The 23,199-nt window shown below is 48.9% G+C and overlaps 1 protein-coding gene across 1 annotated transcript; it reads left to right on the top strand.

Moving 5' to 3' along the window:
* The first annotated feature begins 224 nt into the window (after positions 1 to 224).
* On the top strand, positions 225 to 22,808 carry C2H10orf143 (chromosome 2 C10orf143 homolog). The gene is made up of 4 exons (XM_051982730.1): positions 225 to 344; positions 15,069 to 15,236; positions 15,333 to 15,395; positions 22,275 to 22,808. Exons 1-4 carry the CDS (start codon positions 270 to 272, stop codon positions 22,302 to 22,304), a joined length of 336 nt encoding a protein of 111 aa, XP_051838690.1. The 5' UTR covers positions 225 to 269; the 3' UTR covers positions 22,305 to 22,808.
* Positions 22,809 to 23,199: the final 391 nt, after the last annotated feature.

The raw sequence follows: 23,199 nt of genomic DNA, 5'->3' as shown, positions 1-23,199 counted from the left end.
GGGGAGGGAGGGACGAGGGGGCGCGGCTAAGTCTGGTCCTCTGCCATTGGGCCCCGCGGGCGCTAGCCCCGCCTCCAACACGAGAAGGGTGGGACCTAAAGGGAGCTCGCGCAAACAGCAAGGAGGCGCCAGGGGGCGGGCCCCAAAGGGGGCGTGTCCCGGGGCGGGGCCGGGCCCAAGGCGGGGCGTGGAGGCATGCCCCGGAGGACGGGGACGGGGCGGGCCGCGGGGGCGGAGCCCAGGCTCGGCGGGCTCCGGGCTCGGAGCGCATGGAGGTGGGCGCGCTGGCCGGGCTGAGGCGGCGGCCTGCGGAAGAGGAGGAGCGGGGCGGCCCCGGGGACGCGGTGAGGAGCGGCGGGGCCTCGGGGGGAGGTGGAGGGCCTGCGGCTCCGGGGGCGCCCTCCTCGGCTCCCTCTCTCTCCTCCCTCCCTTCTGCTCCTCTTCCCCACCTCTCCTCCCCTTCCCCTCCCCTGCCTCCTTCTTCTCTTTTTCTTCCTCCTCTTCCTTCCGCCTCCCTCCCGCATCCTCTCGGAGACCGCTCGCCTCTGGGAAGTCTCCTCTGGCCTACTTGGAGCGCCCGGAGCTGGCGCGCTTGGGGCGGGGACCCGGGCTCTCCCTCTCGCTCCTTTCCCGGCGCGGGCCCTCCCCGGACCGAGGGGTGGTGGGGGGTTGGCCTCTGGCTGTGGGCCCAGGCCGGCGGAGGCTTCCTGTGACCCTTACTCCCCCGCTTGGGGCTGTGCCAGCCCCAGCCCGCGGGCCCCCACGTGAGCAGTGGGGGTCCTGCCCCCAGAACCGAGGAGGATGCTTCAGGTTACTAAGCAGCCTGGGCACGGGGGGGAAAGGGAACATTCTGAAGGCCACCTGGCCCAAGCCCGGCAGTCCTTCCCCACCTTTACAAATTGGTGTGGCCTGCCCTGGGAAGGGGGAGCAAAGGTGAAAGAAATAGCGGGCGCCTGAACTAAGGTGCCCAGGCTTGGTGACCCAGGAAACAGTCAAAGGCCAAAGCCCCAATGGACTGGGCTTGGCAGCAGAGCAGGACCTTCTAGCCTCCCCGGGGAGAAAATGGCACAGATGTTACTGTCCCCTCGGTATTCCCTCCTTCTGGCCGCAGAGCCAAGTTCAGACTTCTTTGTGTGGCATTCAAGGCCGCAGCCCGTCTCTGCCCGGAACACAGAGCTTCAGGTTCAGTGCTCCCCCCGGGAGGAGCTCTCTGGATCGTTGTCGGGCCTGAGTGAAAGCGGGGAGCAGAGCCAAAGTCCTTATCTGCCTTCCGCACGCTCTAGATTGAATTCTGTTTGTTGTGTGTCCAATGAGGTGCCGAATGAGCCGGTCCCGGCAGGGGAGTTAACGATGGTTTCGAAATACTTGTCAACTCCAGAGAATCACAGGGTTTGAGAAGCAGGCCTGGATCTGCTGAAAAAGAGGGCAAGGGCCTCCCTTGGAGGTCGGTTTCTGCTAGTTGGGTTGGAGTGAGGAGGCTTTGAATTTGTTTGGTGAGCGCTGGAGAAGGAGGAGAGGAAGCAAGCAGGCCTTCAGCAGTTGCCCTGTGCTGTATTCAGCACCAAGAGATTGACACCCCCAGAGGGGAGAGAACAAAAAGTCGCTTTGCCCAGATTGGACAGGCCCCCAGAAAGGCAAAGTGAAGCTGCTAGGGAGCTGGACAGCACTCAGCCCAGACAAACTTTTTAAATATTGCTTCACTTGTTGCCTTGACTTGCTGTGGATCGAGACTTGGCATTACCTGCCTCTGACACTGATTGTTAGCTGGTACCTCTCTGAGCCTCACTTTATTCATCTGTAAAATGGGGATCTCTTTCTCAGAAGGGGTTAAAAATACGCAGCTAATGAATTCCTGTGCAGTCCCAATAAATGTATATTGATAAAATAAATAACGTACTGGTGTATTAATGTGTTGTGTACATTATACAAATGTAAAACTGGACATTTAAAAAGTGGCATAAAGTTGTAATGAACAGTATTTCAAATTTTTCAGTAAACTCTTCAGTTAAAAAATGTAATTGATGATAATTATATTCCTTAGAGCAATTTGATCAAATATACTTCGTAATTTAAAAAAAAAAAAAAAAACAGGGTTTGTTCTGAGGGATAGGGAAGAGTTTGTAAGCGAAAATTGTCTGTTAATAATTTTTTATTCGATTAATTTAATCAACGTAGCAAGTCAAGCAGATAGATTTTCTTTCTCTCTCTCTTTTTAGGTGCTGTTTTATTGAAAGATACACAATAGCAATAATAAGAGACTGCAGCAGTCCTTGAACAGGATAGCTTTGTGGGTAGATCCAAAGCAAAAACAAGAAAAATGATATTGTCTCTGGTTTCAACTTGGCAGAAAGTTTTCCGTGCAAATCAGTTCGTGTTTCATTCTCCTAATTATGTCTTCCTGGGAAAGTGAGAAGCCCAAGCAGATGTTTGGTAGGACATTGGGGCTAGGGGAGTGTAGGGGGTGATAAGGGTAGGAGTTGGGACTGGGGAGGGGGGTTGAAAGGGGATGTGGGGAATAGTGAGATAAGGTGAAGAACTTACAGGGATGTATGAATTCTTTTTCTGTATTTTATTTTGATTATTTCTATGTCTCTGTGACCTGCACAAGTACGGTGTGTGCAAGCCAATATTTACTTAAAACTAGATATATTTACTTAACCAGAATGATGACCTTTATCCTTGTTCAGTGTTATCAATATTTAGATTATTAAATGCGTCAGCTCGGGAATCTGAAGTTTAAAGATCTGACTGACGATTCCCCTCGGAATCAGGGAAACAAAGCATTCGATTCTAATCTGCCTTTGGCACCCATGTTTAACGTTCAATTAGGGGAGAAAGCCCCTGTTTTTCAATGCTCCCCAAGCTATGATGTAATCCTTTGTAACCAAACCTATCAAAATTGTCTATCTTTCCTAAATCTTTACCCTTCTACTGCAAGTGTTCTCTCTCTCTCTCTCCTCCTCGCAGTGGAATTGCTCATTCTCATGAGAATTTGTTAATAAATAATTTTTCTGCTTTCAACTGAGTGATCTCAGAGTAGTCATTTTGGGTAAGGAGCCTCTTCATCCCTCACAGGGAATTGTGCTGTAAGGCTGGAAAGGTAGGAAGAGCCAGATTGAGAAGAGCTTTGAATGCCAATGGGGACTTTTATATCGAAACCTGGAGGTAATCATAGGGAGTGACGGAATTGATGCATCGGAAATGGGGATGACCTGCAGTTTAGGAAAATAACTGAGTGGCTGTGGGAAGGATAGATTGGAATGGAGAGAGGCTTGGGGCGGGGAGTTCATCCCACTGGTCTAGACAACAAGCTGTGAGATCCTGAACTAGATCAGGAGTGTATGAGTGGAAGGAAGGGGATGTTTGTGAGAGTGATTGTGGAGAGAAAAAAGACAAGTTCTATGGAGTGAGGGACATCAAGAATGACATCACATTGTGAACCCAAGGGACCAGAAGGAGTGCTGAGGAGAGCAAAGTAGAGATCCAGACCAGCTAAAACACCTCACTAGGGAGTCTGATTTGATGCATAAAATCCTTCACAAATATGTCCTTCCTGAAATGAACCTGAAATCTGCAATAGGAAAGCGAGTCATTTCATTTATTTACTTTTTGCTGAGGCAATTGGGGTTAAGTGACTTGCCCAGGGTCACACAGCTAGGAAGTGTGGTCTGAGACCAGATTAACTCAGGTCCTACTAACTTCAGGGCTGGTGCTCTATCCACTGCACCACCTCGCTGTCCCAGGGAACCATTTATTCTTAAAGACCATCCCCCAAAAAATCACCTGATAATTCATATCACAGTAAATACTGGCAAAAAGCAACTGGCAAATTTTCACTTTTCCCAAATGACAACATTTTTCTCATGCTGCATAAGTAAATTTCGTTACCCATAAAATATAACTAAGTTTTATGTTTAAAATCAGTGCACAGATAATTTTTCAACATTGACCTTTTGTTTCAGATTTTCCCATTCTTCCCCCCATCCCCTCTCCTAGATGGCAAGAAATTGAATATATGTTACACATGTTAAAATATATGTTAAATCCAATATGTGTAAACATATTTAAAAAGTTCTCTCGCCGCACAAGAAAAATCAGCTCAAAAAGAAAAGAAAATGAGTAAAAAACAAAATGAAGCAAACAAAATCAAATAGAGTGAGAATGTTGTGTTGCGATCCACATTCGGTTCCCACAGGTGAGAGCCAAAATTTTTAAAAGGTGAAACTTAGGTTCTGTCTTCCCGGACAGAGAGGCTGGGCTATCCCCACTGGCTTCCTTTGACCAACTACAAGTCCTCGTAAAACTGAGCGGTTAGGGTTAGGGTTAGGTAATGCCCTTGGTTTCCAGTCTTTGTAGGTCTAGAATAGCAATAAAGTATCTATGTTCTTGTTATAAGTTTCCTAAATCTAGAGCCCATTGCAAGAAAGTATCAAAAATTGTATCTAGGATAGTGTGCTAAGTCCAGACATCGGGCAGGAAATCCACCGTTCCAGCCCTCATGCGCTTGTGATCCAATGCAGAGAGAAGTTGTTGGACAGAATTTCTACATTGGAGTTACTTGTGGGATCAATCAGAGTATGTGCCACGCATTGAATTAAGTATAAGGTGGACGGGAGAGATGGGTACCGAGAAAAAGTAGGACCAGTTCCTGTACTCGAGCTTCTATTCTAATTATTGTATTCTTTTTTTTGAGGCAGCAGGTATAGGGGGCTGGAACTCTGATCAGGTGTACTTGAATCTGAGACACTGAGCACTTAAGACTAATTACCTATTCCAGGTGAGAGATTGGCTTATAAACATATACTTAGATGAGATGGTGATGTGATGGCTCTCCTCACCATTGGCGCTTGCTGAATGTGTGGTGGTGAGGTAATCGTAGGCGAGGATTGGAGGACTGGGGGAGAGAGGTCAGGGTCACTCGCCTACAGGATGAGGAGGAGAGAGGCTGGAGGATCCGGACTCCAGAGTCCAGGATTCATCTTTGGCAAGCCACGTGACAGCTTGTCTGCCTCCTTCACTTCTCCCCCTGAAGACCAAGGACTTTGATTGATCCGGACGCTGACTGATCCTAAGACCCTCCAGAGAGTTAACCCGGACTTTATAGCAGGGTTAGTGGCTTAACTAGAGTCACACATCTACCAAGTGTCAAATATCTGAGGCAGGATTTGAATTCAGGTCCTCAGGACTTCAGAGCCAGTGCCCTGCCCACTGCACCACCTCGCTACCCCATTCTAATCTTTAAAAAATCCTAACATGGCCTATTTTTCTAAAGAGAGAGTCAACAAACAAGACACCTACAGAGTAGCTGGAGGGTAAACTAGATCTTGATTTGTCCCGAGAATGAGATCTCTGAAGTGGGTCCATTTGAATGTGCACTGCATAGTGCCATTGAGCTGGAACCAAGGATCATATTCTGTATTGCTCTAACTTGGAATAGCCCAAATACCACTTTAGGGGGTCGATCCCTCAGCCTAAACAGGGCCTGGTTCAGACTTGAGGAAGCACTGGCAGCTCGTGGGGCCAGGGAAGATTTCTTGTAGAAGCTACGTACTTCAGCCCGATCTGGGAGGATGCCAGAGATTCAAAGAGGCAGTTGCGAGGAGGGAGGGCATTCTAGTATGAGGCGCTATCAGTGCAAAAGTGTGGAGAAGGGATTTCAAGTGTAAAGTACAGGAAGCAGGCCAGTACAGCAGGGTTAGGAGCTTTGAGTTCCTAGATGGAATAATTTGTAAGAAGACAGGAAAGGGGATTGGGGGGGCAGAAAGCCATTGGGGCAGATGGTCTGGTTAAGACGTGCTGAGAGCCTGCCCTCAGGTGGTGGCTGAAATGGACAAAAGATTGGCCCCCTCAGTCCTGGGTCAAGGGGCCTTGAGCTTCTAGAAAAATATTTGCTCAACCAAATTGCTCTACGAAGTGCTTGCTCAACCCTGTTCAGAGAAGTGTTTGTGCTGTAGAATGCTTGCCTAACAATGCCAGTCAACCCTGACCTATTTCATTAATGTATGTCAGCATCTGCCATTGTGCCTTCTCCTTCCATCCTTTAAGCTCCCCCTATTTCCCCTTTGCAAACGGGAAATCGAGTCAATGTTTAACATCAAATGTAACCGCAAGGCTGCACGAGAATGCTTAGGAGGCTGTCTCTACTTCTGTTCAGGGCGGAGCTCTACCGAGAGTTCCGGCCGGGCCGGTAATAAACGCTTTCGAATTGCGAAGACCTTGGCTGTCCTGAATTTTGTCTCCTGGGCTACTTCATTTGGAAGTCCCACCGAGATAGCCTCTGGCCCAGTCTGATGGCCAGTCCCGCTCCCTGGAGGGCGAAGGAGGTTACGGATCCTAGGGGGTGGCCCCCGAGAGACGTTCCTCGGCCCCGGTTTCCAGAAATCTCTTTCTGTGGACCAGGAGAGTGAGATTCAAATTTTTGAATTCGGTTCAAAATTGGCATAGAGCGTTCTAAAAGCCAGTTCTAGCTGATAAGATTTTGAGGGGCCCCTGCAGCTGCCTGGTCATTTTTGCAGTCGCCTGTCTGGTCTGGTGAGTACTCCTGTATCTGTAGCAAGTGGCTAAGCTGGACGCAGCGCTAACGCCCTTGCTGATCTCCACGGGATGCCGTGTGACGGTCCTGGGGGTCTGTTTTTCATGGAGATTCAAGAAGGTAGAAACATCATCACCTGCCTTGCTGCTGCCCCTGAGGACCAGGAGACCTCTCCATTGGACTTGCAACTGAAACTTTCCCTGTTTGCTCCCCCATTTCCCTTCTCTCCGAGTAGAATGGGAACTCTTGAGGGCAGCCGGGTCTGATTTTGCGAGCGTATTCCCAGGCTTTGGCACATGCTTTGTAGCTAGTGAGTACTGGTAACTGCTCTATTCACTCTTTCCTTCCTGGCTGTGTTCTTTGGGGTCCTCCTTCAGTTCTCATCCCTGAATTTCTAAAAAAAAGAGGCTTCAACCAACCTTGTTTTCCTTTTTTTGATTTTACTTCCCTTTCCGTATTCCTTTTCCTATTTGCACCTTGCACCCTCTACTGAAAAAGAAAAGGAAAACACCTGAGACAGAGATGCAGCCAAAGCCCCACCTCCATCACTGTTCCTGAAAATATATGTTTTCTTCTGCATTTTGAGTCTCTTCATCAGTTCATGTAAGTCGGCTCCGATTTCTTAGAAATTCTGTCATTTATCGCAGTTTGTTGAGCTATTCTGCAATAGGAGGACAGCCTTCTCCTAGTTCTGAATTCTTTGCTTTCCCACAAAGAGCTGCCCTAAGTGTGTCTATCCATAAAGAGCCTTTTCCTCTTTCGCTGATCATTTTGGGGTGAAGGCCTAGGAATTGTACACCTGGATTGAGGATATGCACGGTCTGGCAAATTTGGGGGCCTCATTCTAGTTATTTTCCAGAGCATGTGGACCATGTCCCCAGTTCTTCCAACACTGCAGCCACACGTGCTTTTTCTCCAGTCTCTTTAACAAACAATTGCCACTTTCTATTTTGTCATCTTTGTCAATGTTACGGGTGAAAGGAAGAACATCACAGTTGCTTTAATGTGCACTTCTCTAATTATTAGTGATTCACAGCTTTCTTTTCCATGTATGTTGATAGCTTAGATTTCTTCCTTTGAAAATTGCCTCTTGGTGTCCTTTAACCATTTATCTGCAGGGGAATAGCTTTTTTTTTTTTTTTTTTTTTGCTGAGGCAATTGGGGTTAAATGACTTGCTTAGGGTCACACGGCCAGGAAGTATTAAGTGTCTGAAACCAAATTTGAACTCAGGTCAGGTCCTCCCAACTTCAAGTTGGTGTTCTATCCACTGGACACCTAGCTGCCCCTAGGGAATAGTGTTTGAATAATCCGCCTTTCTCTGGCTCCCTAAAGTTTGCAGAGCACCCCCCCCCCCAGTAATAATCTTTGAAAGGTAGCGCAAAGGTTAACACCCACACTTTCTACATGTCCAAAGTAAGTTTCAGGAAGGTTCCCCAAATTGGCCTGCGACCCACGTAATCAGGAACCAGACTCTAATGGGTTTCCAGGCCAATTCCTTTAGGGAGAACGGTGAAAGCCTGAATCCTGCCCATGAAGTAAGTATTTTAACTTTCTTCTCCTTCCTTGCTTAGACAGAGTGGGAATTTTGTAACTATAGGACTGTGGCTAAAAATAAGCACCAACGCTCACAGCATCGCCACTATTTCAGCAACTCCTAACAGCTAACACCAGATTTTGAGCGCACCGGTCAGCCATTCCGACCCGGTTTGAACTGTGCTGTCACTTTCCTGCGGTCACCTCATTAGCAGAGGCTGACAGCTGTCCATCCACCCTGGAAAGCAGCAGGCATTTGCCTTCCCACCCACTCAGAGGTCAGGGCCAACAGAAAATGGCATCCCTTAAAGCACACGGTCCTGAGATTCTGTCTGGAGTGAGAGTGATGAAACCGATTCAATGACGAGAGGAGTTTGTTGTGAGCTTCCAGGCTGGTGCTTTTACTAGGATTTGTAGCATAAATACAGGGAAGAGAGAGAGAGAAAGAAGAAGAAGAGAGTGGGCAGAGGGAAGGAAGGAAAGCAAACTGGGGGCTATCTGCTGAGCTCAAACTCAGAGCACCCTCCAGTCTTCCATTCCCTCACCCTCAGGTCACATGGACCGGACCTCTTCCGTCTTTTTGTTTGTACCGTGGGTTGCTCCTGGGGAACCAAGGCCTAGGAATTATATACCTGGATTGAAGGACATGCACGGTTTGGAAAATGTGGGGGCCTCATTCTAGTTATTTTCCAGACTATGTGGACCATGTCCCTACTTCCTCCAGCATTGCAGCCATACATGCTTTTCCCCAGTCTAACAAACAACTGCCACTTTCTATTTTGTCATCTTTGTCAATGTTACGGGTGAAAGGAAGAACATCAGAATTGCTTTAATGTGCATTTCTCTAGTTATTAGTGATTCGCAGCTTTCTTTTACATGTATGTTGATAGCTTAGGTTTCTTCCTTTGAAAATTGCCTCTTGATGTTCTTTAGCCATTTATCCGCTGGGGAATAGCTCTTTTTTGTGGAGGTGTGGAGCTCTTGGAACTTAGCCAAGCCTCAGTTGAATCTCTGTGCCATACCTGGAGCCTCCTCGGTTTGGTAGGACCCATTGGAACTGAGGAGCAGCTGCCATCACCTTTAGGAACCTCTGGCTTCTTCAGACTTTTGTCAGTAAGGCAGTAGAAGAGGCTTTCCTATGACAACTGCAAAAAAAATGTGTTTGGTAGAAGCCTGGGGCCCTGAGAAATCTTGAGGCATCTTCAAATTCAGATGGATTCAACTGTTTCCCTGTCTTTGTGAGTTTAGATCTTAGAGAACTGCAGGTCTAGTTGATAAAAGTTAACCCTCCATTTTCTGGCGTGCTTAATTGAGCATTTCTGTACTCTTGGAAAACTGAGGATTTCTACCATGCCTGCCTGCGGTTGAGTTCAAAGCCTTACCCATTTTGTAGCCCTTCTGTAGCTTATGTGCTACCAGAGATGGGCACACAGATACAGAAAAGGCGTTTGGCTTCTCTGGGGCTCCCCACCGGTGGAGGGGCCCTCATCAGACCTTCGTGCTCTGAGCCCGCCACCAGAGCCCACAATCTCCCTCTTATCTCACTGGGATTTGCTCACGTGCTTTGGGCTCTCCCTGTCTGAATTTTAGTGTTCATGCTCTCATCAAAATGTAAGGCAGGCCTTTGAATTGAACTTCCAATATAGTTTTAAGCCACTTGTAAACCTCTCCTTCTCTCCACTGTAGTTCACTCATTAAGTTCATTCGTGTAGTATCACTTTCAGTAACGAGATGTCACCTAACAAAAGACCGGTGGCATTTTCCCACTGGAGGGTGGCTCACCTTGCCGGGACCTTCTCGGGACCTTCTCGGGGCCTCTTTGTTTTCTTTTTGGTCCCATCCCGCGGGGCCATGATACAAATTTTACATCTTAATGTCGGTATCTTATCAGATGTCTTCTGTTCCTTGGCTTCCCACCCACTGTTGGTCAGTAAGGTCGCTGTTCTATTGATCTCCTTCAATTATTTTGAAGTAATGGGATCTTTGTGTAGATGCAGGATTTTCATTTGCTTTATAGACTGCAAGTGTCTCCTCAGGTTGGTACTAAATCTTCATCTGCCGTTATGAAGTCTGGCAGATCTCCAGTAGAAGTGATTGGGACTCAATAATCTATTTACCACCCACAGTCCCCGAGTTAAATGTTTATGCAGGATCCATTAATGTTAAGCCAGGCCGGGTCACGGCTTCTGCCGCTCCAAGCATAGAATTTGAGAATTCAAACCCAGCAAGCCACACGGGGCAGCTAAGGGGCACAGGGCGCGGAGTCGAGAAGACGAGTTCAAATGTGACCTCAGGTACTTATTGTGGTGTGATCCTGGGCAAGTCACCTGAACTCTTGAGTGTCTGAGTTTCCTCATCTGTAAAAGTGGGGATAAAAATAGCACCTATTGGGATAGGTTGTTGTGAGGATTAAATGAGATAATAATAATGAAAGAAGGAAGGAAAAAAGATAGAAGCAAAAGAAAGGAAGGAATAAAGGAACAAACAGAAAGGAGGGAGGGAGGAAGAGAAAAGAACATGCACGATTACAAAGGACACGATCTCAAAGAGGAGCTATGGAAAGACCCTATATAAACACCATCTGTTGTTGATGTTAAATTCATTCAACAAATCTACATGCCCACTACATGCAAAGGACCTGAGCTACCAAAATAAAGCGTGCAACAATCCCTGCCTGCTGGAAGCTTAAGTTCTGCTGGGGGAGAGGAGATTTATGTATGCAGGTAGGATATAAAGCATAATGAAGACCAAAGGGAAAATGGGCAAAACTGTCCCAGGCTATTTGAAATAGAAGAGACCCTATCACTTGGGGTGGGTAAATGTGTGTGCTTATATATACCCAGATGTGTGTGTGTGTGTGTGTGTGTGTGTGTGTGTCCAGAATAGGTCCATACATTGCCTCAGAGACATACAAGGTAACAGTTACAAAAATGGCAGCCAAATGGAGGCTTGTGGAAGATGGGGATGGAGCTGAGGAGGGCATGGGTCCCAGGTGTGGGCAGCTTTCAGGGTACAGGGCAGTTGTGGGGCTGAGCAGGAGCAGGAGGTGGGGTGGAGAAAATGTGCCATTGGAATTGAGCACTGGTGTCTCACACACAAATAGAAACAGAGGCTATTAAACCATATTAACATTAGCATCTACTTGGATTGTGTTTTCATTTCTTGGATTTAGTTTGGTTCTGGCCACCCTGGGGAGTCTTGTGGTGGGTATTTGACATTTCTGGGCTAGAATATTGAGTGTACGAAGGGAACGAAGGGCAGCCTGGGCTGGGAGAGGAGCTAGCGCTGGCTCGGCGAAGGCTCCGGATGTTTGGCCAAGGAATCCTGAGGCAGTAGGATTTTGTCCCTAAAAATCATTGAAGATTGTGGAGTTCGAGTGTGTGAACTGGCAAGAGCTGTAATTTAGTGACTTGGGGAGCTGTTTGGAGGGTGGAGAGGTTAAAGGTTGGAAGGGCCATTCAGAGGCTCTGACAAAATCCTACCCCCGGCAAAGATATTGATTCCACGGAGCAGCCCGGGCTATTGATGCTGGAAATCTGGCCATGTTTCCTCTTGATCCTCCCGAAATGTTGTCTGATTCTTACCAGGAAGACCTCTTCCCACTATAAAGAGTTTAGGTGACTCGCCGGGCTGGTCATTCTGCTTTTTGGAGGACCCCTCGTTGCTAGAAAATTCTTCTTTATCTCCCTGTACCTCACACCTCAGTTCTCTTTCTCCTGTCAGATCATCAGAAGACATGGATCATACAGGTTTCTTTGCCTTCCCAGGCCCTTCAGCTCTTTCTGGTGCCTTTTTATGTTCTCTGCTCAACTTGGGAGCCCTTCTCTGGGCACGTTCCAGTTCGTAGCTATATCCATGAAATCATGGCCGTGATAGCTGAACAGAAGGTCCCAGGAGTGACTGAACTTGTACAGCCCTAATCTTTTTTTTTTCTGCATTCTTATTCTTCACCCTATACTTTTACTTCAGGCTTAGATTGCTTTGGATTTTCAGTAGCTAACACACTGCTGGTTCATAATGAGCTTACCATTAGTGGAAAGCCCCAAGTCTTTTCATGTAAAATGATGTTTGTTTTTGAAATCTAAACATAGTATTCTTTGTTTAAGCCTATTCAGTTTGCTCCATCATCCCAGCCTGTCAGGGTCCTGTTGGATCCTGATTCTGTTATCCACCATATTAGCTCCCCCTCTTTGCTTTGTATCGTTGACCAATTTGATAAACTTGCCTTTTGTGTCTTCATCTGAGTTACTAATTCAAATGTTGAGTACATCAGGACCAAGGACAGCGTCCTCCCATGTGTACAGTCACAGAGCCCATTACAAATATAACTTCCTTGTCTCCTGATTCTCTCATTTCTCCCCTAAATCAAGACACATTGTGCCTTAATAGACTCAGTCTAGTGACTGTCTGAACTGAAATAAAAGGAAGCTAGATTGACACTGGTTAATTAGTGATGAGCCCTTGTTGGCGCCTTGGACCATCTCAGTCCGTCTCCATGCAGTTTTGCCCTCCATTCTATAGTTTACATGATCTACAATTTCTTCCTCTCAGAAACTGTTATATTAGCTAGTCAGGCTTCAGGTTTTGACATCTCATTTCCCAGCATCCCTCACAGATTACCAATAACAATGCAACAAGTATGTTTGCAAGCTCTATCAAAACCAGGTGATATAATGCTAGGAGACTTAGACACTTACAGTAGGTAACGCATCAACAAATCCCCATCCAACATGACTTTCTTTCCCTCGTAGCCAAATTGGAGTGACCCTTTCCTCTCTGAAATTCGTTCTCCATGAAAACAATTATAACGCAACTTTCTGATTTTGTGCCTATTTTTTTTTCCATTGCCATTTTGTCTTGTATGCTGAGCAATAGGGCCGACTCCTTCCTGGCTTTTCTTCTGACTGGCAATATCTCAACATAGATTGCTTAAGATTGCCTCATCCTAATAAAATATAAGTGGTGTGTATGGGAACAAGCACTGATTTGAGTTGGGAGCTGGACTCCAATCCCAAATCTGCTGCTCCTGATTGGGTCCAACTTGGAGGAAGGCATTTAATGTCTCTGAGCCTCAGCTTTCCCCTCCAAAAATAAGTGGATTGGCTAGATGTCCCCCTGAGGTCCCTTAGAGCCCTGATTTTGGGATCTTGTGGCTTAATTGATATTCTTGGAGCCATCAAGCTAAACCCGGCTGCTGTTCATCCTTTCCAGATTTTGCCCTGTTCTTTCACTCGGTTGTCCTGGTTGTCTCCTATGTCTGGAACACACACACACACACACACACACACACACACACACACACACACACCCCTCTTGCAAGGAAATCTTCAGAGCCTGGTTCAGCTGCAAGGTCCTAGGTAAACACTTTCTCTTATTTCTTCTACTCTCTGCTATGGGGAATATCTTCCTTCTTGAGTCTTTCAAGCTTCCTTCTTTGGGCCCGTCCTTCTGTTATATCTATATTCTACATCTTCACGCATATTCATGCCCATGTACAGATGTATCTGCTGGCCACGGGGCCTCGTTAATGGGTGGCCTTGTTCAATCCCCTTCCCAGCCCTTGCTTTCCGGATTGGGGATTGGAAGCTCCTTGGAGTCTGGGACTTGGGCCTTGTTTCGCCTTTGATCTTCGCTGCCCGGCGCAGCCTATCCACTGCGAGATCACATGCTTTTAAAAATGTCATTTGAATTGAAATAGAATATTTAATCTGGAGAAATAAGATGAAGCAGGAGAGCACATCATTTACTCAGCCTTCAGTCGGTAAAGATAGAAACTGAGGCCTACCTTGAGAGCTGTGTGCTTGTCACAGTGTCACACAAGCCCCTTCCAGGTGAAATCTTTTTTTTAGCATCTTATCTTTGTTGATATATTTTTTGCAGTAGTTTCATTTCCAAGTTTTATATCTATTCATCTATCTCTTCTTCCAATTTCCCTTCCCTATCTAGCAAGGCCTTTCATAACAAAGATTTAAAGAGGAGAAAGGCTCAGAGAAGCTAACACACCAGCTGTTCCTGGCAATGTGGGCACTATTCCATATCCATAGGCCCTTATCCCCATCACTTCTGGAAAAAAAAGATTGCGGGCTGGAGAGATCCAGCCTTATCCCCATCACTTCTGGAAAAAAGATTGAGGGCTGAAGAGAGATCCAGATTTATCCTCGATTTTGCCCTGGGGGCATCGAGGAGCTTGTCTCTTTCCCACCCTCCCTCTCTTACCTCCCTAATCTCCCTCCCCCCCCCTTAATCTTCATGCTCTGTCTCTTGCCCCTCTAAAATTCTCTGGTCCTCCACCTATGAGATGCTGCCTGTTAAACACTTTGCAACCCATACAGCACTACGTATCAACTCTTGTTATTATTATGATTATTAACAATAATCGTGGCTGGGATTAGCTATGAGACCCACGGCCAATGCTAACAGGATATTTCGTGGTTAAATGGCACCCCCACCCTCCCATAACATTAGAGAATTCCTCCCATTTATCTTTTTAAATTGATTTCTGAAGAGAAAACTGGAATGCTGCCTTTCCCAAAGATTAACTGAGCATACCCCGCGAGTAATTCACTTGTTCCCTGACTTGCAGGAAGCGAAGGGGGGGGCTTCTTCCTGTTTGCTCTCTGTCCAATCCTTTCTGAACTGACATTTAAGTAAAATGGCGAGAGCTGCTCACGGGACGTCTTGAACAAAACGAATGGCTCTGGCCCATTTTCAATATCAATAATCTAATGACAGTGGTTTGTTGTCGGAGCTGCAGAGAAGGTATTTGGAAGCGCCTTCTTCGGTCCTATAAAACCAGATATCCCGGCAGTGCTGGAAATAATAACATTATGTATAATTGATAGTTGTTGTTTCTGAAAAAGATAAAGTTTAAAGCGAGCTCCTCCCATGCATCGCCAAGTTTTCGGGCTCCGCAGGGGTCTGGGGTTATTGTTGGAGTTTTCGGGAGGCAAATTGAGTTAGAAAGGCTCACGGTTTATGAGCTGGTTTGCTTGTTTGTTTCAGAAACGGGCACGCAGGAGCATCGAAGCCGGTGCCGGGGAGGACGCTGTCCAGGGACAAAATGGACTGCCCCGGGCGGGCTGGACTAACTTAAACGGGCTCTCCGAATCAAAGGGCTTCTTCGCCCAGGAAGTCGTGCCTGGAAACGTGCAAGGCAGACAGAGCTCGCTGGTAGGTACCCATTCTCCCCAACGTGATTTTAAATATGTTAGCAAAAAGCATCAATAATCATGGTTCTGATTCATCCCCGTGTGATTTGTTAAATAGATCTCTGCCAACAATGGAAGGGGGCCCACCCAGCCTTGCTCACGCTGTCTCGCCGGCGAGTCTGTAAGTGCCTTCACCTCCATACTGTGACATCAAAGATGGGCTCGTTGCTAAATATTAGATCCATAAAGCAAAGTTAATAAAAACCACAATTATGTTTCCCAGGAATGAGGAACATCAATAAAAGGAGGAAAATTGATAGAGCCTTTCTGGAGCCGGGAGCCTACATGGGGTGTCTGGCTACGGCTTGGAAAAAGAAGTCCCAGAAGCCTCTTGCAGGCTTCCTAAAAAGCGTAGTTGGGAAAGCAGGCAGCCGGTTTTGGAGACACAGGAGCCCGGGCCCAGCTGCCCTGAGAACTGGCTGAAAGCAGGTGGCTTGGAAGAGTGTCCCATAGGAAAAGACCTAAGCTGCTTCCCTAAGGTTATAGTAGCAAAATCTAGAAATCTAGAATTGTTTATGACATACATGTACATATCAAAACATACCTCTTTACATCTACACATGGGTAGGTTCGGATACACATGTGTAGGTCTGCATACACAGACACGTATGTTCAGAGGAGTCTCTCCAAAAGCCTCCCCTCCCCCCCCAAAGAAGGCGCTGAGCCTTTTGCTCATTCTAGGCCCCCAGTGTGAGACCTCAGCCCCTCCTCCCCCCCTAGTTTTGCACACCGTACGATAAAGGGCCCAGAAGAACGGTTCACATCTCTCGAGCACTCTGAGGAGCCAGGGTAGCCTCTGTCAGGAATCTGGGGGGGAACTACAAGCCATTTTATCGCCCTTGGACTGAAGAAGGAACTGAGGTTCGGGAGATGGAGGGGCTTGTGTTTGTCCCCTCTGCTGGTTCCTTGTGTCTCACACCGGGGCTCTGGACTCTTCCCATCTCGCCCCCGTTCCTCAAACTAAGGACAGGAGGCTACGGCGCCGCTGTGTGTCATATCGTTACCATTAAAATGGCCCGAAGAGCAAATTAATGTGTGCGTGCATGAAAATGTCCAGGTATATGTATGCTGTGCATTCACGTTTACATACGTGTATAAAGCAAATATAATGTATATGTTACATGTTCCTATTTGTATACACATCACAGCAGTGTCTTTGATTCCTGGCCCATGATTTATTATTAATGGGAACTCCCTGCGAGGAACCTTCCTACTCAACAGATACCTGAGAGCTGTGGGGAATTCCCTGGGCTTCTCAGAGACTCCATGATGTGCTCAGGGACAGGGCAGGATTCGAAGCCAGGACTCCCTTCTTGTAAGAGCAGTGTTTTCCCATCAGGAGCTCCCTGCCCCCGCCGGTCCATGTTTCTGCAGTAGGCTAGAACGGTCCATTCTACAGCCCTTCATTAATGCTGGGCCTAGTCCTGGGGCTCCAATGAGAAATCACAAGTATCTCTGCCCTCAAGAGGTTTTGACCTTTCCCCTTAATTGTTAGGTCAGATGCCTCAATATTGGGTTATTGTGCCTTAACCTGCCGAAGGTCAAAGGACATTGGGGGACCTAGTGCTGGAATGGACTAAGGAAGCCTCAGGTCCAGCTGCTCCATTGTAGAGATGAGAAAACTGAGGCCCAAGGAAGTTATCTGCCCACCACAATACTAGATACTCCAGGCCTCTGACTCAGATGCTCTTCTCCCCTGAAGACAAGGTTGAGGTTTTCGTTGAAAGATTTCCCCTAACAATCCCCATCCGCAGAGAAGAGGCGGTTTTGCGTTTGGCTCGGCAGAGCGGCGAGTCGCCAGGTTCCGGACCCTCTCCCTTACCAGGTTCTGCGTCCTCTGGCTTCCTCAGAAAGACAGGCCGGTTCTAGGAATGGCCCGAGGAAAGAGGCCGGGGAGAGCTGCCTGACAGCTGTCACCCAGCCACACCTCTGGCCCCCGGGGCGGAGAAAGGGCTTTCTGCCCCTTTGCAAGAAGAAATGAGCTCAGGCTGAACTCCCTCTGGCCAAAGCTGGGGCTTCCTCCTCCCTGGAGGCCGATTCCTCGGAAGGCTTGACCAGCTGGGAAGCTGGAGAGGAGGCCAGGGCCAGGCCGAGCCCCCCGGGGGCGTGGCTGGTCTCGGCTGTGCTCCGTGCTGGGAAGGGAAGGGGAGACCCCCGAGAACCTCCTCGTGTGGTCTGTGACCAAGTAATGTTCCGCCCGATCCAGCAAATACTTGTTAAGCAGCTGCTGGATGCCAAGTGCAGAAGCTGCAAAGGAAGAAGGGACAGCTTCCCTTCCCATCTCTCCCCCCACCCTTGGACTGGCTTTTGAACAGTTTCTCTTAAACATAAGAGACATACTTTGTGCAGCCCCCTCCCCTCGTGATGCTGTTCTGAGAACAGAAGAGCATGGGCCCCTGGGTACGCATCCTGCACTGCTGACGGGGGGATGGGGTGGTCAAGGATACCCCCCCCCCATATGTCCTCAGATCTCCCTTATTCAGAGCTAGGTCAGGATGGGAAGGGGCGGTCTTTGTGGCTAACTTCCCATTTGCTTTCCGGTTTCCATTGCCAAAATCGACGCTCGAGGTGCGTGAGGGTGCCGGGAGCCTCGCATGAATTTTTTATGTCCGTAGCTATTTCCAGCACAATATGACCCAGGCAGGAGTGTCTCAGTGTTTGCATCCACTTGTTTTGAATCTTATGTAAATAAATCTGCAAGTTTGAATTTGGAAAGCAGAAGAGATGGCCTTATATCTTCTTCTGTTCAGACCGTGGCCGCTTTCCGTGGCGGGCTCCGTGGGAGGGAGCTCGGAGGCCCAGGAGAGAACGGCAGGCTTGGAGCGAGGCCCTCTGTGGGCGTGGGCTCGCTTCGAGGTCTTGGGCAAGGGTGCGGGGCGAGAGTGCCAGGATGACTGATGGAGGAAAGCAGCCTCCGTGGCACTTCATAAAGCGTTTGCCCTGGGCTGTTGCGGCTCATCCTCACGGCCACCTTGAAAGGCCGGTGCCGGCGTAGCCTTAACTTCCATGTAAGAAAAGTGAGCTTGCCCGAGAGCAGGAACAGGGGGTCTTTCGGACCCCTGACCCAGGGCTCTCTGCACGGCACCACCTCCCTGCGAGAGAGAAAGGGAGGAGAGGCAAGAAGGAGAGGTGATTCATGGGAGAAAGCTCAGCCACGGATGCTGCTCGGGAGCCCGGGGCTCCTTAGGGTCGGCAGGACAGATGGGCGGGGCACAGAGGCCTTGCCCCAGTAACGTCCAGAGGTCCTTGGGCCCCAGCAGCAGGGCGGACAGCACAAAAACAGGATTGCCGACCATGACTGTTCGTCCGTGTCCCATGGAAGGCCACGCTGGTGAAGGAGCCGGGAGCAGGGCAGGGATGACGTGGGTGGGGGCATCTCCCCACATGTCCATCCAGCTCAGTGACCAAGTCTGGCCTCCCAGAGGTCGCCCACCAGGTGATAAATCTTAGGGTCAGTCTGCAAGTTGTTAAGCCCGGGATTTGATTTGTTACCAGGTGCCATTTTCTGAAGTCTAGCACAGAGGAGAGGGAAAGAGGAGGGGAAGATGGTAGAATCGGGCTCCTCGGTGGAGGCCGGGGTTGTACCTGAGCTCTAAGTCTTTTGAAGTTTAAAAGCACTTAATTCACAGCCAGAGGGGGAAAGTCTGGGAGACTGGGGGCCCGCAGGAGACTCAAAGCAGAAAGCCCAACCTGTACTTCCAGAGAAATCACAGGAGACTGAAAATTAAATGTTCTGAGGAGAAGGAATAATGGACTTCAAATGAAAACTTAGGGTGTTTGGGGAGACAAAAGCGCGAGTGTGCAAAGATCACACTGGAAGCGGAGAATTCCGGCCCAGCCCCATTGACCCTACACCAAGTGCAGGCCGGCTCTGGCGTGCGGCCAGCTCTTGGCTCTTCGCCCAGCCTTAGTTTCCCCCTCTATAAGATGGGGTCTGGGTGAATTTGCCTCCAAGGTTTCCTCTGGCTCCCTCTCATCTGCTCTCTCCAAAGTGGGGCAGGATCACGGACGTCCAGTGACGCAGCTTCTCCTAGGGGTCTCCTTTTGCTTTGTGGCCGTGGGAGCCTGTGCTAGGGTGGACCAGTTGTAACGGGGGAGGCGGGCGCAGGTTGGCGAAGGTCTGTCAGTGCAAAGAACCATCAGCCCCATGGAAGGGGAAGACCTAGGGCAGAGAGCAGAGCCAGGCAGAGGGTTCTGGGGGTTGGTATGGGAGCTTTTTGGCAAAGCGGAAGGCACCTGGCTTCCCGGACTCAGAAGGACGGCTGGAACCGTTCTGGGGATGCCCCCAAAGAGCACGTCCTCTGGGGATGGTCAGGCCAGGAGACAGGCATCAATCACACACGGGGTGTGACCATTGGGCAACAGAGAGAGGCTCTTTTCCGAAGCAGGAGCTCATTGAGGGGGCCAGAATGAGCATAATCGCCTCCTACGTCCGAGGTACTTTTGTCGTCCCTTATATTTTTTCCTCAAAACAAAGGAAACGATGGTCTGTCTGCAAGGATTCTCTCGGGAGAAATGACACGTATGTGGTTAAGGAAATCCATTCTGACTGGGGGGGATCAAGGCGGAGCAGGTGCGTTCCGAGCTTGGGGGACAGACTGTACCAAATTGGAAGATCAATAGGTCACGGATGGGGAACCAAGATGGACGGGAGATTTTATGGAAGGAGAGTGAGCGGTCCTTGAAGATTGATTGCCTGGGGGGACTGAGGAAGTACAAGGAGTGGAGCATGGAGCTGAGCGGGCTGAGAGAGACTTGAAGCGGACTTAGGAGTTCACTGATCTGCAGAGATCCTGCTCGAGGGGACTCTCCGCCAGTGCTTGTAGCCATCCTCTCCTTAACATAAAGAGCTTTAGAGAGTCGTCCCGGAGCAGGAGCAAGCTGCCTGCCGGACACCTCTGGTTCAGACACCTTCCCTGGGCTCGTGGGAAATGCCATGGGTGGGACTTGAACCCGTCTCTTTTTGGCTTTGAAGCCGGAGTCTCCCCATCGTGGCAGGCTGCCTCTGCTTTAAATAGAAGCTGGGTCTGGGGGGACCGCTGGGGGCCTGACCTTTTCAAGGACTTCTCTTTCAACTCAGAAAGGATCCCAGCTGAGGAATTCTGTTTTCTCTCTCAATTAAAAAAAAAAAAATCCGCCAACCTTTATGGAACGCTTCCTCTGCGCCAGGCACGGCTCTAGGTGTTGGGGACTCAGAGAGAAAAAGGAAATGGGCCCCGCTCCCAGGAGTTCCAGGGAGAGAGAGCAATGACCGAGAGGGTGAGGGGGCCTGGTTGGGGGGCAGTTATCCCCCCTCGGGAACTCTGCAGAGACATCCAGATGCACCGACAGTCTTGGAGCTAAAAAAAAAATGGCGTGTTAATGAGGTGCCCACAAAACGTGTTCTTCCGTGGCCCCTCGCAAAACGTGTCCTTCTGTGACCCCTCGCAAAATATGTCCTTCCATGGCCCCTCGCAAAACGTGTCCTTCCGCGGCCCCTTGTCTGAGCTTTCTTAGAGATGAACTGAAACATGTTGGGCAAGGCAAGTAGTCACGTTGACCTACTGTGTGCTAGCCTCTGGGCATACAAGGAAAGGCAAGCCCATCTGGAACAGGGAGAGATGGTGGAGGTTGCCTCAGCTGAGCTTGAAAACAAACTGGATTGGGGAGTTGAGAGAGAGCGACGACCAAGTCTCAAAGGATGGTGGATGTGGGGATGATTTAATAGGTGCACACGGCGACTTCTTACCCAGTCCTTCCTTCTTGGAGATTTGGCAAGTTGGTAAGAGAGACCCCAGGTGGCTCAGGGCTCAGTGGGCAGAGCATCAGCCCTCAAGTCAGGGTTCACGTTTGTCCTCAGATACTTAGCACTTCCTAGGTATGTGATCCTGGGCAAATCACGTAACCCCAATGTCCTCACCATAAAAAAAAAAAAAAAAAAAAGACGAGCAAATCCCAGGGTTGTTCTTGCTAGTTTTAATTGTGAAGTCAGGCTGGGCCTGCCCTGAGGAGAGGGGGGGGCACTTTCTGGGCTGCCCTTCTCTCTCACATTTCTTTGTCACGGATTCCCCAATGAGATCCTGAGCTGGTCCTGCCCCCTCGTTCTTCGGGCCCACCGGTTCCCAGGACTTTGCTGCTAGAGGCAAAGCCTTTCCGAAGGCCCGTGGGTGTTCACACGGCTTTTCTAACTGCTGTCGTTTACTCCTCACGGTGGTGGGGGAGGTCGGCAAAGCAGAGGTTCTCCAGCCCATTCCACAGGGGAGGAGCCCGAGCCTCAGCGGGCCGCGGGACCTGACCCCTCGAGCAGTGCTTGGAAGTCGGGCCTCCTGACGGAATCACGGCTCGTGCAGGGGAAGGAGGAATCCCCGGACGCTGATTTTGAACTCCTCCGTTTCCTGGGTACTTAGGAGCTTTGTGTCGATGCTATTCTTACCCCTTGTGGTCTTGTGGACACATCAGTTATGGGTATGTTCTACGCTGTGAGGAGCAGGAGGGCCTGGCAGTAAGACTCTGATCCTGGTTTACTGCTGCAGTCGTGCTAGATGGGTGACCCTGTGCAAGTCACTGTTCAGAGTCTGAATTTTCCCATCTTTAAAATGGGCCTAATCCTCCCCTTCACAGGACTGTAGGGAGAAATAATGTCGGGTGGTCTCGGGCCCTGGCGCCTCTGGCTGTGCAGTCTGAAGCAATGAACAGGGGCCGGCCAGTCCACCAGCTTACTCAAACACTGCGGCGGGTTCTACCGTATATCCCTGCAAATTCTGGATTTGTTCTGTGGAGAACGTCACTTTTAGTGGCTGCTCTGTATTGGGGGTAGTTGACGCCTTCACTCTGTCCTGATGAATAATGATGTGACTTTTCAGATTAAATGATGACAAATGGAGGTTTGGATGAGAGATCCCCACGAAGGCCCAATCATCCATTTTTCCATGCGAGCTTAGCCGTAGCCATCATTGAATTATTCTCCACGTGAAATCGGTTTTAGTGACGTGCGTTTCTTTCTTTTCTTTCATCGTTGCAGGGGCATTTTAACCACACCGTGAACTGTTAGAAGCTGCAAGTTGACGGAGACGGCCGGATCCACTCTCGGGCTTGAATCCTCCACATGATGATGAACAGTCGATGTTATTTCCTGGGAAACTGTTTGCTCTCTCCTTCGGATAATCCCCCAGTTCTCGGTTCTGGGCCCAGAAGGGCAGCGCGGCTTCAGAATGGCCTCCACATTGTCACTCCGCACTCTTAAAATATGTCTTTTTACAGAAGAGTGAGGATTCACTAAATCATGATCAATTTCTTACTTTTGTAAAAAAAAAAAAAAAAAAAAAAAAGGTTGTCGGGAGGGCAGTTCCTCCACGAGAAGGAATCTCTTAGAAATATGGCGGCTTCCAGCCTACGCCCCGAGTAAGCCCGCTTGGCTCTGGTCGATTATTGTGTCAAGAGCACCGACTTGTGTATGTTCGAGACCGCTCGTGTCCATTTTTAAGAGGAGACAATGTTATTTTCATATTCTAAATGTGAAATTCTATTCTGTGACATAAAACTGAATTGTACCAAATGGAGAAATCCTCCTGGCTTGTGATTCTTTATTCGGCTGAAGGCAGAAGACCATGTTTATGGTCATATGGAAACACCAGATTGTGCCAGGGCTTCACTGCTCCCATTTCCAATGTTCCCCCCTTAGGGGCTGGTTGGGGGAGGCCTCGGGGTGAGCTGCCTCAGGCAGGCCCCTGTATGGGTGATTCCATCAGTCTCAAATCCCTGAAAGTCTCTGTGTCAGAAGAGGGAAGGAGGAGCTTGGGCTGTTGGGATGGAATTCCCATGGGGCTGTGGTTTTGTAGTTTTCAAAGCCATCTCTACAGCCCACAAGTCACCACTGATGACCCGCTCATGTTGGGAAAAGGGGAGAAACAGAAGGCAAACCGATGGATAGAAGGGAGTCTGCCATT

Source organism: Antechinus flavipes, chromosome 2 (genome assembly GCF_016432865.1).
Source record: "Antechinus flavipes isolate AdamAnt ecotype Samford, QLD, Australia chromosome 2, AdamAnt_v2, whole genome shotgun sequence".
NCBI classification, from domain to species: domain Eukaryota; kingdom Metazoa; phylum Chordata; class Mammalia; order Dasyuromorphia; family Dasyuridae; genus Antechinus; species Antechinus flavipes.
Note: the sequence above shows the minus strand (reverse complement) of the source record. Positions and strands in the feature narration are given on the sequence as shown.

Excerpts from the sequence above, each read along its gene's own strand:
- C2H10orf143 (XM_051982730.1), top strand. The coding sequence starts at position 270 with ATGGAGGTGGGCGCGCTGGCCGGGCTGAGGCGGCGGCCTGCGGAAGAG. Across the intron at positions 345-15,068 it reads GGGGCGGCCCCGGGGACGCG|AAACGGGCACGCAGGAGCAT; the intron begins GTGAGGAGCGGC and ends TGTTTGTTTCAG. Across the intron at positions 15,396-22,274 it reads GCTGTCTCGCCGGCGAGTCT|GGGCATTTTAACCACACCGT; the intron begins GTAAGTGCCTTC and ends TCATCGTTGCAG.